Source organism: Strix uralensis, chromosome 11 (genome assembly GCF_047716275.1).
Source record: "Strix uralensis isolate ZFMK-TIS-50842 chromosome 11, bStrUra1, whole genome shotgun sequence".
NCBI classification, from domain to species: Eukaryota; Metazoa; Chordata; class Aves; order Strigiformes; family Strigidae; genus Strix; species Strix uralensis.
The window spans coordinates 10,233,497-10,247,289 of NC_133982.1; the positions used below are offsets into that span (position 1 = coordinate 10,233,497).

The window sequence follows — 13,793 nt, forward strand, 5'->3', positions numbered from 1 at the left end:
GTCGTGAAATCTGTGCCGCAGAGCAACGGGAGAGAAAGATTGCACGCGACTGTCACGTATCCACCCACCGACCGCGCACCTGGGGGACGAGGCTGCAGTGACTTCAGACCTCACCACTCTTCCTCTCATTTCCAAGCTCTACTGAATGCAAAAGGCAGCAGTTACTCTTCTGTCTAGAAACGAAAACGCCGCAGTGGATATTTACTAGCTACCTTCAATTACAAGAACACCTTGTGTCAATGTCCCACTGTATACAAAATGAAAGACAGGCTTGTTTGAATACGAGGCAGGTGGTGGCAGCAGGTGGAGATGCACAGAATTTGAGCATGAAGCTTAAAAATACGTTTTCATCTGAGACGGTCAGGGAGGCCCGTGCCCACCAGCCCACGGGGGGTTTATGGGCAGCAATTTCACACACTCACAAACCCCTGAACGACAACACCTCGTGGGGACAACAAAGAACCATCTCCTGACCTGCTGAGGCGACCGCTGCCTTGACCCCGTTGTCAGCACAAAAATCTGGAAAGAAAGGGGCTTCCAAACGCTTCTTTTCCTGGAGAGGAAGGAGCTGATCTTCAGGATTTGTGCAGGAGAGCCGGCACGTCTCCTGCCCCGCTCCTGTCGCTGCCCAATCCACCACGCTTCTGCCCCCACACACCCCCAGCACCCCTCAACACCAACCACACAGGCAAATACACCTCTGGGGGGATGGATTTCATTTCTACTTTACTGGTATTTTTACAAGCAAAATATTATAATCATAGATAAAACTCTCTAATACCCACATTTTAATTTTCTAGATACTCCAGTACTTTACATGCCACCGGAGCACGGCTCAGCAAACCGGGGGTGACACATGAAGCCGGAAGATCTTCCCTCTGCCATTTCAATCCACTCATTGCAGCGTAACAACAAAAAGCTTTCGTGTTCGTGAGTCCCAGCAAACATGTTTCCACACAGAGCCAGCTCACACACCTGGACGCTGCCCTTCATGCTCCTCTTCCTCACCATGTAAAACTGCCCTGGCAGCCGCTGGGCTCATGCTGAGGGTTGCTGACACCGTGGTCCAGGCTGCCCCATCCTCCAAAAGGCTGCTCTCACCCCACGCACGGGCCCTGGGGACCCTGCGAGGAGGGGTCTGGCTGCAGGAGTGTCACAAACTGTTCATAGACAAGAAACTGTAGGTAAAGAGGATGTCTCAAACAACTCGAGTGCGATGGCCTGTGGGGGAGAAGCGAAGCAAGCTCTGCGGAGGGGGGCGGTGGGCTGTTTCTCTCCCCCTCCCTCCTGTTGTTGCCCAGAGACAGAACTTGCCTCAGTGCACAGGTACAAGCCAGAGAAAATGAGAATCTTCTGGAACAACCTACTGCGCAGGCGTAAGAAAGACTCTATAAAGGCAACACCCTACGGGTGTCTTTGTTGACCCACCACCTACGGCCCAAGCTGGCTACTCTGTGACCATGCGGGATCCAAGGGTGGTGATTTCCCCTTTTCCTATCCCCTCCTCCTCTCTTTGCTCTTTCCTCTTTCTGCTATTTCTCTTTCTTACATATATTCATGTGTGTAAGTTTTGCCGGAGTTGAATTGGGACAGGTTGATCGTTGATGGGTTATTAGAAAAATAGTCTTCTCATCCAGAGTGCCTTTATTCCTTCCAGGACCTTATCAGTTGATTGTTGCCAAATTGTCTCCATTCAGTCACTAAAGTGGTCAGTTAATAAAGTCACCAGCACAATTGCTCCTCTGAGTCATTGTCATGGCCCACCTGCAGGCTCTTGGGGAATTCAAAAGATTCACCCCCCTCATAACCCAGCACATGGGACATGGGACTAGACCAGGAGGTTGGGCTCCCAGCATGGCCCAGCCTGCGGGAACACCGTCACACCAGCCTGCGTACTTCAGAGCTGGTTTGGCGGACATCTTCTAAAGAAAGACCTGGCTCGTGTTTCATGCTCAGAAGATACCCCTAGATTTCTGTATAAATGCAAATGACCATACAAACCCTAATTCTGACATCCTTAAGCACAGAGTCTTCTCACTTCTTCAGATCTTTCTGAAAACTCACCCCATTTCTTCCACATCTTCTCCTTTGACCTGGCGCTCACAGCAAAGCAACCTTCGCTTCAGCACGGCCTCCGCCAGCCGTTTGCTCTGTAGCCCTGGGTAGGTCTGTAGCTGGTTATCCAGTTCTGTAAGGAATGTAATAAAACCAGACTGCACCAGGTAACAGCATCTTGTGCAAAATTAGGGTTGGTGGAGGTGCTGCCGCGCTTAGATGGAAGCTCCAAAAACCGTTCAAAGTATTAATTCCTTTCTGTCGTGACTGAAGACGGTGGGTTTGCCTTTCTCCTGGGCTCTGGCAGCAGCTGGCAGAGCTCTGCTGAGATGGTGAGGGAGCACAAGCAAAAACATCTCCTGGGATGATGAAGGTGCCACATAAATTTGAGTAGATTTTAGAAAGTTACCAAGAGCCACAGCAGCTGTAACTCCGTTGGGAATACAACGGGGGAATCCACAGAGGTGGCCAATGAAGAAACAGATTAGGATATATTTTCCTGAGTTCTGAAGCTTCCAAGAGGCTGATAGGAACAACAACCAAAAATAAATAACTACAAATCCTGCCACAGAGGGGATTTAGCCCCATCCTTTCGAATCATCCCCCAGCCCTGGCAGGTCAAACTCATGCCCATGCACCTGTTAACTGTAGTGTCGCTGCACCCCTCAGAACCTGCTCCCCATCTCCTTCTTGGCATACAAGAGCCACAGTCTGCAGACACTCACTGGGGATTCATCAGCCTTGCAGGCAATCCTAGATCATCAATATGAAATTGCTCTCGTACTGCTGTGATAATTTGCTCTGGAAAATTTTCAAAGAAAAAGAATTTGACCTGAAACCTTCTTATTTGCAGAAGCAACTCCAAAGCTTTCTGTAACCAAACAATAATTGGGGGTTTTTTTGACCACAAACAAGTGGCTGATGACAGAAGCACTGTTCAGCAACAGCACCAACATCTGACCCCTGCGCTAACGAGGTATTGTCTATTTTTGACAAAACTGATAGCAAATAAAATACAGCACTTCTCGCATGGCAAACCCCTGCTTGTTGCCCAGCCTTCTCCAGTAATGCACTGTCATTTCTAACAAGGGACAGTAGTGCCACACTTCCTCTGTCATTTGGCAACCAGGATTGCGGTGATTTCAGAGGGTTTGCTTTAAATTCTACCCCGACTCAGGGGTAGAATTGTTGAGTCGCTCCCATTTTGGTGGGAGCACACGTGTGCTCTGCCCTGCATGTCACGATTCCCACCCGTCCTGCACGACCTGTGCTCACTGCAGGCTACATGACATTCCTACAAGTCCCCCAGAAGGCTGAAGTGTTGAGGGTACTGTAGGGTTTGGGTTTTCCCATTGGCAAACTCCCACCTCATGCAGAGCAAGACAAAGGTAAGGACACACCTTCCTCGAACATGTAGGACCATTGAGTAGCCACTGCCCAAGCCATCAAGGACTCCACTGTCCACCGACGCCCAAGTTGAGCCAATGCCGCACAGGCGGAGGCTGTGGCCGTGCCCCTACCCTGGGGAGGACATGTGCCCCTGCACGAGCTTGGCGGGAGCTGCCCCAGACCGATGGCAGCTCCATCAGGACCTTGCCTGCCACCACGGACGGCACCTCAGCAAGGGTCTCACTCGCTGTAGAGTCTTTGCTCATCTTCATACACAGCTTCCAGGAGAAGCCAAGCTGCAAGGCTGCCACCGGAAAACAGATCTGCTGGGTGCACCAGCAGAGAGGGACCACAGCCACTTCTGGTGCCTCTAGTCTTGTACGGCGCGAGCCAAAGCAATGGGCGAGTCTCGGCTTCACCGGAATGTGGCCACAGACGTCATTCCCATATGCACAATCCCTCTGAGCTCCTGAAGAGCAAGGCAGAAATTAAAAATAAGTGGGCTGCTCCAGGCACTTTTAGTATTCCCCAGACACTTTAAAAAAAGCCTCCTACTGTGCATTACCTAATTTTTACATGACAGAAGCAGAAAATGTCTTCTTTCATGATGCTGTTGTACATGTCTTTCTACAACGGTATTACTGCGTGTGTGCACGCATGTGCGTGTGTGTGTATATATATATATATCTATATTTGTCTTCCACAGCTTATACAGCAAAGTGATAAGCAAAGTAGTTCTTTCAAGAAACCAGCTCCTAAGAGGAGGATAGTTGGCAGTTTCACAGCAGGTAACACTGTAAAATATGTTATGAAAAGTTAACAGAAAATAGACATTTCAGCTGGTGAAGAAATAGCAGCACTAGAAGTATTTTCAATGGGTCTTCATAGCAACTCGTGTTTCTGTCTCCCATTAAAATGAGAGTAAATATGTCACTAGTGTTTCAGAGGACATCTAGCAGATGTTTTCCTCAGCTGCCTTTTGTGTCCTTTGTATTTAGAAATTATATACTTGGAAATAAATTTAAAAGGAAAAAGGAGATGAAACCCAAGAAACTCTCAGCTTTGACTGGTACTTTGTCCTCAAATTTATTGTGCATTTCAGGCAGTTTTCTTCCGAGCCCACAAACCGTACGTATGTAAATGTTTGAGCAGGGAATGAAGGATGCTGCCCCGACAGCGTGCAGCTCCCCTGAGGTTTAGTGGAGTGAGAACGAGAGGTTTCTGTTGCAAATACGTTTCCAATGGTATAAATAAAAACATTCCTTTGAGTAGAGTCAACAGCAAACCAGCCAAGGAAACCTGCTGGTGCTGCTCTCACTGTCCCCGGGACCCGCAGGCTGGGGGGGAAACGATGGACTGGGAGTCTTTGCTGATGGACTTCTGGAGGGCCAGGCCTCCTCCTCCCTCCCACTGACGTGCTGGCGGTGCCGTGGTGGTTCTGCCAGAGCCTTGCCGGTGTGGGGCCGCGAGACCAGGCAATGCTCCAAGCCAGACTGGCTGCGCAGACCCTCAGCCTCCGACACGACGTCCGCCTTCCTCTGCTTCCTCTTCCTCCAACAACAGCTTCAGCATCAGTCCCGGTTACCACACCCCGGGTTCGGGCTGCGGGAGGGCAGGGAAGGCTCTGGGAACAGACACAAACTTCTCAGCACCAAATCCCGCGGTTTCTGGCGCTCTCGGCAGCAGGGAGCAACCTCCAGCGCAGAACACGTCACCGGGGCTCGGGACTTCAGACAAGAGACCCCACTGCGTAAGCAGCGGTCTGCTAACCTATTTCCCGGCACAAGCAATTGGAAACTCTCAGAAGATAAAAAGATAATGAACAAATAACCTCCACAGTAGCCAGCGCTGCAAAAACCCAAGGTTCCCCTTTGTGCTGACTGCCTGTTATTAATGATCCTGTCAGGTCTCCTAATGAACTTTGTGCCTCATGTGGAAAACGTGGGGTTTGTCCAAGAGCACAGTCAAGAGCTCGTTGTCATTTATGTCCAATCTTACGCAAGAAAGTTCTTACATTCTCAACCTAAGAAACCGCATTTTTACATTTATTTTCTCATGTCGCCACATTCCTGTAGTACTACTGAGGTTTGAAACAAAACGCCACTGTCTTTTCAGGAAAATACTTGATGCATCCAGCAATGGCAAACCATTAATTATTTCAAGCCTTTTATACCACCACTGACACCACAGTGAAGAATTTAAAACATTTCCTCAGACAAGCGGCTCAGTCACAGCAAAACCGCAGCGCAAGAGCATTGCTTCGTTTTTTCAAAGCTTGCTTTATTCCAACCAGGGCTGCAAGGCGGCCCGGCTGGCAAGCTGCTTCGCCTTCCTCTTTGGGGACATGGCGCTTGAGGTGGTAAATAGAAATTAGACGTACTGCCAGCCCAGACCCTTGCCATGGAGATGAACAAAAAGCCTCCGGGAACGGCTGCCCCTCTCTGGCGGCCAAGCCGCTCCACGGGGACACGTCTCGGGGCAGTGACACCCACGGGAGGAGGGTCCCCAGCACCTGGGGCCAGTGCTCGGCACAGCGCCGAGGGACGGAGCGTTACTGGGCATTGCTGCCTTCTCACGGCTGATGGTCCCCACGCCGCAAACAACGGCCTTTCCTGCTTTACAACCTCCGTGGCATGTAATAATATAGAAATACCAGCTTTTCTGAGCCAAGAAAGTCCAACATCTCCCCATTCAGCAGCTGCTGGGAGCCCCCGAGCCTCGGGAAGTGGCCGAGAGCCGCAGGCACAGACCGACCCCCATAGCCCAGGAGGGACAGACGCTGGGACGATGTCCTCCCCAAAACAGCGAACTACTGGAATATACAAAATAACTCCAACAACAAAACCGCTTATGGAGGTGCCGACCCAGGAGCCCCAACGCACTGCACACGCTCCCTCTGCCCGTAGCAGCTCTGTGCCCCCAAGCCCGTCCCCGAGCCCCCCGGGGCCGAGCTCTCCAGGCTCCTCCGCCTGCTCGGCGGGGCTGTTCAGGAGAGAAAAGTAGGGCAAAAGAGAGGAAGGATTTATCCAAGCTCAGAAAACAAACCGCCCGTTCAACATGGGAATTTTACTAAAGTAAACTTTGGATAATCAAATAAAAAAGGCTTTATTTCGGAACAGAATATACAAGTGTTATCTAGCAGTACCGAAGCCCCACTCACACGCCTTTACCAAGCCCATCCAGAGGTTAATTTTGGTGGCAGGTTTAACCAGCGCCGTTATCTGAAACGTAAACAAGACCTCTTAAAACCAGCTCTGCCTCCCAGTGCTGCTTTCTTTTCCCCAGCAACGCAGAAGCCTGGTGACCTGTCAGACTGGACATGCTGTGGGGCGGGGGGGGGGGGGGGGGGCATAAAGCCCATCCACATCCCCCCCGCTGCCGGGGTGAGTGGCACAAACCCGGAGGGTCCAGCAGCAAAAATACCCGTTACAAACTTCCTGTGAGCAGCTTCATGCCCCAGATGTGCACCGTGATTAACAGTGCTGCGTATGAAAACGATGACTTATGCTTTGGACAGTTTCTCCGTATTTAAGTAAAAATAGAAATACATAAATTAGAAACAACAGGCGTAGAAACAGCCTGGGTGAGGAAACACTGTGGATCTGAGCAAGATGTGAAATATCTGCGCTCGTGAGGGAATGACCTTCAAAACTCATTCACTGCTCGCAGCTTGGATGGTGACGGCTTTCCTCACTTGCGAGACATTATACATTCCTACTATGTACGCTTTAATTTTGTGGGGACTATAAATACTTGGCTTATAAGGCAGCACGAAAGCAACAGAAAACAAGTATTTAACTGGGGTAACCTTGACTGTGACGGTGATATGAGCTAATTCTTTATACCTTAGGTCACGCGTGCTGAACACCAGGATTCACTGTTTACTCTGCTAAGCATAAAATAAGCCACTGAAATATGTGATAGAGTACTATTTTCTTTTTTTTTTTTAAAAAAAAAGACATGCAAAATGACGACACCTTGTTAAAATTACCTTAAGGACAGAAAATCCAGATTTTTCTTAACTGCATTGCCTATACTTTCTCTCCCAAACTACAGGTTTCCATTTAATTTGTATCAAAATCAACCTCGGAGACGAATTAGTTTTGCTCATGCACAATAAGCTGGGCGCCGTTACAGCTGTTTACTGGGTCACACTTTACAACCCGGGGCGGGGGGAGGTGAGGGAGGAACGAGCGGCGTTCGCCTCCCTCAGCCGTTATTTGCACAAAAAGCCGTATTTCTCTATTTTAGAGCATTTAAGCAGCCGTGCCGGTGCCTCCCGCCGCCTGCAGCGCTCCCCGGTAACCGTTCTCCAGCATTACCACCGAAAGCAGGTTTCCGCCTGCAAATGAGAAGATGCTGCCTCCTCCTCCTCCCGGGAGCTGCAGGACGGGGAGAACTGGGGAGCCCCCGCCGAGGCTAGGGCGTAGGAGCTGGCGCTGCCTCCCGTCCCCTTTACTCAAAACTCTGTCCTGAACGCTCCGGTCCCGGCGGGACCGGGGAGGGTGGCGGGATGAAGAGTAAAAGCAGCCGGGGCTGCGCTGCTCGCCCCAGCACGGGTCCTGTCTCGCGCCCCCCCGCCCCGCCCCGCCAGCGCCTTTGAGAGTTTTTAGAAATACGAACCCCCCCAACCCCGGGGCAGTAACCGGGCGGGGGGGGACACACACACATACGGCTCCGGGTCCTGGTCCGGGCCCTCCCGGCCCGCAGAGCCCGGCAGATGCGCGCCCCGTCCCCTCCGCTCCGGTACGATTAATTACAAGTCCCAACCGGTCATTAAGCGGCAGAGCTGGGCGCTAATGAGGGAGGCAGAGCGGGGCACCCCGGGGTGCGGCGGAGGCCGGGAGAGGGAAGAGGGGGTGTCCATTCCCGCTACTTCACTTGTCACCGGAGTGTTGCCCCCTTACCCCACCCCGCTGCGCGGAGTCTCCGCAGCCGGCGGAGGAGGGCGAGCACCTCCTGGGTCCGCGGGGCAACGGCCGGGGCTCCCCCCGCGACCTCCCCGATCCCCCCCATGGGCTGCCCCTGCCCCGCTCCAGGGGCGGCTCTCCGCGCTGCCCCTGCACACCTCCGCGGATGCGGAGCTGGGGAAGGGGGGGAGCTCTGTTCCGGTCGTCTCCTGAGAGCCGGGGGGGAGATGTGGGGGGGGGGTGCCCGCCTTTGTTCGCGGCAGCGGGGCAGGACCGGTGCCCCCCTCCCCCGCCGCTCCGCTCCTTTTGTCTGCCGGCTCCGGGGGCTGCGCGGCCGCTGTGCGGGGCTGTCCCGGCGCCGGCGCCCCCCCCAGCCCCCCCCGGCCCCCCCCGGGAGGCTGACCTGGATGGTGCAGGTGTACTCGCTGTCGTCCAACAGCCGCACGGTGCAGTTGTACTCGCGGTCCAGGTTCCTGCTGCTGCCGCTCATCCACCTGCTCAGCATCTTCCCGAGGCGGGCGCGGAGCGGGCGCGGATGCGGAGCCTCCGCTCACATCCCCGGTGCGGTGTGTGTGTGTGTGTGTGTGTGTGTGTGTGTGCGTGCGTGTCCCCCCCCCCTCCCACCCCCTCCCCGCCCCGGCCCGGCCCGGCCCTGCCCTGCCCCCGCTGCGGGCCGAGCGGAGCAGCGCGGAGCGGCGCGGAAGGGAGCGCAGTGCCCGTGCCCGTCCGCGGGCCGCGGCGCACGGCGCGGGGGGGTGGAGGCAGGCCCGGGGGGGTGCCCGGCGCCCGGCGGTGGGGGCCAATCTCGGCGCCGAGGCGGTGACGGGCTCCGCCGCAAACCAATGCGGCAGGAGCGGCGCGGCTCCGCCGCCTGCGCTGGGCAGCCCGGCGCGGGAGGGGGCTCCGCGGGCGCGGAGGAGGGGGCGGGCTGCGTGCGCGGAGCTGCACCGGCCGGCGGGAGGGGGGGCAGCGGGGGGCGTTGCGGGGGTCCTCAGCTCTTGCCCGCAACTTCTGCCCGCGGGCGCTGGCCCCGCTGCCTGTGGCCCGCACGAGGGGCTCCCCCCCACCCGGGGGGGGCAGTGGGGGCAGCCCGCCGGTTTTGGGGGGAACCCCACCGTTTGTGGAGGCAGCCCCGCAGTTTGGGGGGGCAGCCCCCCAGTTTGCAGAGAAACCCCCCCCAGTTTGTGGAGGCACCCCCACAGTTTGTGGGGGCAGTTGAGAGCGCTGCTGTTGCGGCGTGTCTTGCCAGGGATGGCGAGCAGGCCTGGGGGCGTGTGGCCAGGCGCGTCCTCGCTCTGTCCGCCCCAGCGGAGAGATGGGGAGCTGCCCTCTGCTGCCCCCTCCCCCCGCCCCGAAGAAGAGGAGGCCACGACCGTGGGGACGGCGGGTGAATAAACCCGACCCCACAGGCCGGCGAGTCGCTGCCGAAGCCCCGACCTGCGCCCTTGCTCTCTCCAGATCCGGGTTAAGGGGTTGTAACCCCACGGGGGGGTCAGCTCTCACGGCCCTTTGGCAGACCAGTTTGCCAGCCCAAAGGCTGAGGGGGTCCCCGGGACATGAGCCTCTCTCTTGGTGTTCATTCGCAGTGGAAGGGAACTTTTAAATCCATAGTTATCAGGCAAAATGGACCCTAAGGGTGACCCGTGCTCACTGGGATGCGGCCGGAGCTGCAGCTGGTGCTGCTCTGGAGAAGGGAAATACCTGGTGGCAGCGAGCAGGGGTGGGAGCCTGGCCAGACTCTGCCTCTGGCCCTGGCCACTCTCCGCAGGGTGTCACACCCCACCCATGGCCACCCCTGCACAGAGAAAGGTCCGGCGGAGGGGGTTCAGCTCAGCGCCCACCACAACCCCGGCTCTGCACGCGCTGACAAACGCCTGAACCAGACAGGCCGCAGCGAGGGGCTGTGTTAAGCCGCCTCCAGTCCATCCCACTGCACCACAGGCCCTGGCCCCGCTGTGCCCTCCTGCCTCCGCTCCTCTTTGCCTGGAGACTCGTGTCTGTCCCCTCCAGCTGTACCTGAGGCAGTGCCTGTCCCCCCTCTCTGAGCCCCAGCCTTAGACTCCAGCTGGGCAGCTCTCTAACTGGTCCCTGTATTATCTCTGCCCCAACTTTGCTCATTCCCCGCCTTCCCAGCCAGAAAGATGGTTTACAAACCCGCGTTACAAGCCTGCCGACCCTGCCAGACCTCTCCCCACTGCAGGCAGCGCCGTGCACCGTGCCGCCCAGCAAACCCCTTCCCAGCTCTGCTCCAAGGCACCGGGGCTCTCCAGGTTCTCGCCTCCTCGACACACCGTGCTTGCTGTGGTGAGCCCACGCTGCGTGTGGGGCCAGGGTCCTGGTGCTTGTTTTTGGGGCCATACCCTTCAGGGCTTGTCCCCACGAGGAGTAACAAGAGTCTTTCCCAGCCCCTGCCTCCCCGGCCCCACCAGCTCTGCCCCTCAGCCTGGGCGCACCCCTGCGATGGTTGTGCCCATGGAGGGACCACAGGCTCGTTTATCTTAGTATCCAATAAGCAATTAATCTAAACGTCTGATTAATGTAAATGACAGAGTGGGAAGGAGGTATCACAGGCAGCAATGCTGCAGCAGTGAGACCCGGCCAGGGGGCAACATCTTGAAGACAACATTATTCTGCTGGAAAAAAAAAGATGGCAAACACAGACTTGGCCTGTGCGGGATGTCTGTCGGGAGACTGAATTCTGCAGCTCCCTGGGAAGATGGGTTGTGCCCGGCGCGTTGTCAGGAGGCGTGATGCAGAGCCTGGAACAACAACGGCGCTTTTCACAAAGAATGGGACTCGCTCCTGAACCATCTGGGCGCTTTTACAAAGATGCTTGTATTCACTAAAGTAGCTGCTACTTTGTCATGTATCCCACTCTGCATAAATTGTTCATCTGCCTCCGAGCTCCCCTTCTGAACCAGCTGAACTGTTAATGAAGAATGGGATCCTCAGCATTAGCAGGTGCTGCTTTCATCAGGAACAGAAGCTTCTGAGCCAGCTGAGCGGCTTAATGAAGAGAGCATTCATGCCACAGCAGCCACGGCTTTGTTGGGGAGCCTCTCACCCATGCCACGGCTCGGCTATTAACTTCGTTCCTCGACCAAGTGAACAGTTTTGCTGAGGTTCCAGTTTTTGGCAGAGAAACTGCATTTTTTTTTAATAAAGTCCCTCGCTGAGGCAGTGCAGGAGCCCCTTGACTGAGTTCATCCCCCTCCGCTGCCTCAGACTCATCCTCAGAACAGGGAACGTTGCTAGAGCCAGACATCTGAGGGCAGCTACCTGAAAAGCTTTCAAACTACCTGAAAAGCTTTCCACTGAGCGTATCAAAGGCTGGGAGATGCCTTTATAAAAATACTCTCTGTTCCCCAGCTTTGATCGACAAGAATGCAGTTTTGATGAGTAATGTCAGGGTTTTTTTTCTTTTTAATAATTAACACAGTAAATCCTACAAATTCCCCGTATTTGAATTCTCTGTTACTTGCAGTTTTGAGCTCAAAAATCCAAAATGCAGCTTTCTAAATGTATATTTAAAGTGAATTCTTAGATATATTTGTCTGCCGGTAGGTTAAAGTTCACTGAGATTGTGTCTTGGAGCCCTGGGAGGACGGCACAGGGTTGTCTCTGCTGCTCAGGGGAGCAGAGCAGCGTACCCTCACCCTGAGGATGGCACCTGCATTACAGACCGTTCCAAAGCATCCAGCACGCAGCAGGACAAGGGGCTGCGGAGCTGCCCCTGAGAAACCCTGCCCAGGTGCCCTCAGGATGCTCTTTGCCTCTGCTGCGGGGCAGAGACCAAGCTCTGGCCGTTTCATGCTGACTAAAGCTGCACCAATGCCACCAGTGCCACCAGAAACCAAGTTCCATCTGTTTCATGCTGACCAAAGCTGCACCAGTGCCACCAGTGCCACCAGAAACCAAGTTCTATCCGTTTCATGCTGACTGAGGCTGCACCAGTGCCACCAGTCCCACCAGTGCCACCATGCCTGGCTCATCCCTGCTGTGGCTCCTGGGCTGCCTCAGGCTCTGGGTCGAATGTGCCTGTTTTTAACCAGCACAGTCAAGCCTAAGTATCTCTGACATATTTCAAAGTATAAACAGCCAATTAGGTGTCTTACTTTGCATTTATTTGGTGCAATAATAGATGGTGCATTGACAAAGCTAATGCTGACCCAGCCTGGTGTGTTCAGGTGATGTTTGGAGAGTCCTCAGCTGTCTGAATATTTAATGTCAACAGAAGCAAAGATGCAGTAGCTGCCTTATACTCAGAAGTAATGCATTGCTCTTTACATGTCCCAGGTATTCCAATAGAAAATGTCATGCGTTATCTATTTATCATCTATAATTCATATATTTATCATCCATAACTTTATCATCCATATGTTTATCATCCAGGAGACCGGCTGCTGCTGCTGGGGGATGCCCATGTGCCTGGCACCAGGGTTCGGCCAGGGACCTCGGCTTAACCAGCAGCCACACTCTGACCTGGCACAGCGGTAAAGGATGACTGTTCATCTTTAAACTACGCTAATGTTTGTAAGTAATAGCTAATTATTGTGCTCAAGATGACAAAATATGGACCTCTGCTTTAACTGGCATTTCCTGTTTAACTGCAGCCTGTTCTGTTTAGGTACTTTCTGCATTTTCTTCAGCTGGAGCTGGGAAACGAGGCTGTCAGCTTCGCTTGCTCTTCAGAAGGTACCTGAATTTGAGATCATATAAAAGCAATGGTTCTTATCATCTGAGCTCCAACACGAGCCCAGCGCCATCCGGATGAGATGTCAGAACGTGGCCCAGCTCACAGGGTGCGCACACAATTTCAATGGCCAACAGTTCTGCCAGAGTTATCATTATCCTTCCAAATCAGGCGAGCTCACCATCCCCGGCCTGCTCTCCCAGGCTATCTGCAGCGTGAAGTGGGCAGTCGTTCACCAGTTCACACTTGCTCTCAGTTTTCTACACACTGAGAAGAGATAGAAACCGAAGACAAAATTATCTGTTATCCCTTAATCACTTTTTGCTATGAAAAGTTTTGGAAAAGAAGATTTAACCTCTTTTGGAAAGAGGCCCACCTAGCTCTTGCAACCAGCCCACAGCCTGTCTGAGTTCCTTACATCTACCTGGCCTGAATCTGGAATAAATGCCTGTCTATTCTTCATACAGTATTTTTCTACAATAATGAATAATTATAAACACTATGGTAACCGACGCAGGACCCATGACTGGCTTTAGGCCAGTGTTTTAGAATTGCATGCTGGTTACAGACGGGAGATCTTTCCAGGGGATGCAGACGAGGGAGTGTTCCACCATCAGCTAATGTTTGTGGAGTGTGGAAGCCCTTGAGCTAGTGTTTGTACATCCTCCATCTTCAGCCGAGCACAATGGCCATGGGAAACATTTGGACCAGCAACTGAGTTACCTCCTCCAGCAAAATTAGGTCAG

At 53.9% G+C, this 13,793-nt stretch overlaps 1 protein-coding gene and 1 long non-coding RNA gene across 4 annotated transcripts in view; one reads left to right on the top strand and one right to left on the bottom strand.

Moving 5' to 3' along the window:
* FRMD5 (FERM domain containing 5) overlaps positions 1 to 8,941 on the bottom strand; it is a 104,718-nt gene extending 95,777 nt beyond the window's left edge. For all 3 annotated transcript variants that reach the window (XR_012630429.1, XM_074880556.1, XM_074880555.1), the window contains exon 1: positions 8,758 to 8,941. Coding sequence is in view for 2 of the 3 variants with exons in the window: in XM_074880556.1 (XP_074736657.1) it covers positions 8,758 to 8,859 (102 nt within the window). In the remaining variant the exon portion in view is untranslated. The remainder of the gene's footprint in view (positions 1 to 8,757) is intronic.
* A 3,731-nt stretch (positions 8,942 to 12,672) lies between these two features.
* LOC141948301 (uncharacterized) lies at positions 12,673 to 13,511 on the top strand. Its single transcript, XR_012630430.1, has 2 exons — positions 12,673 to 12,887; positions 12,982 to 13,511. It is a non-coding gene; the product is annotated as an uncharacterized LOC141948301 (long non-coding RNA).
* Positions 13,512 to 13,793: the final 282 nt, after the last annotated feature.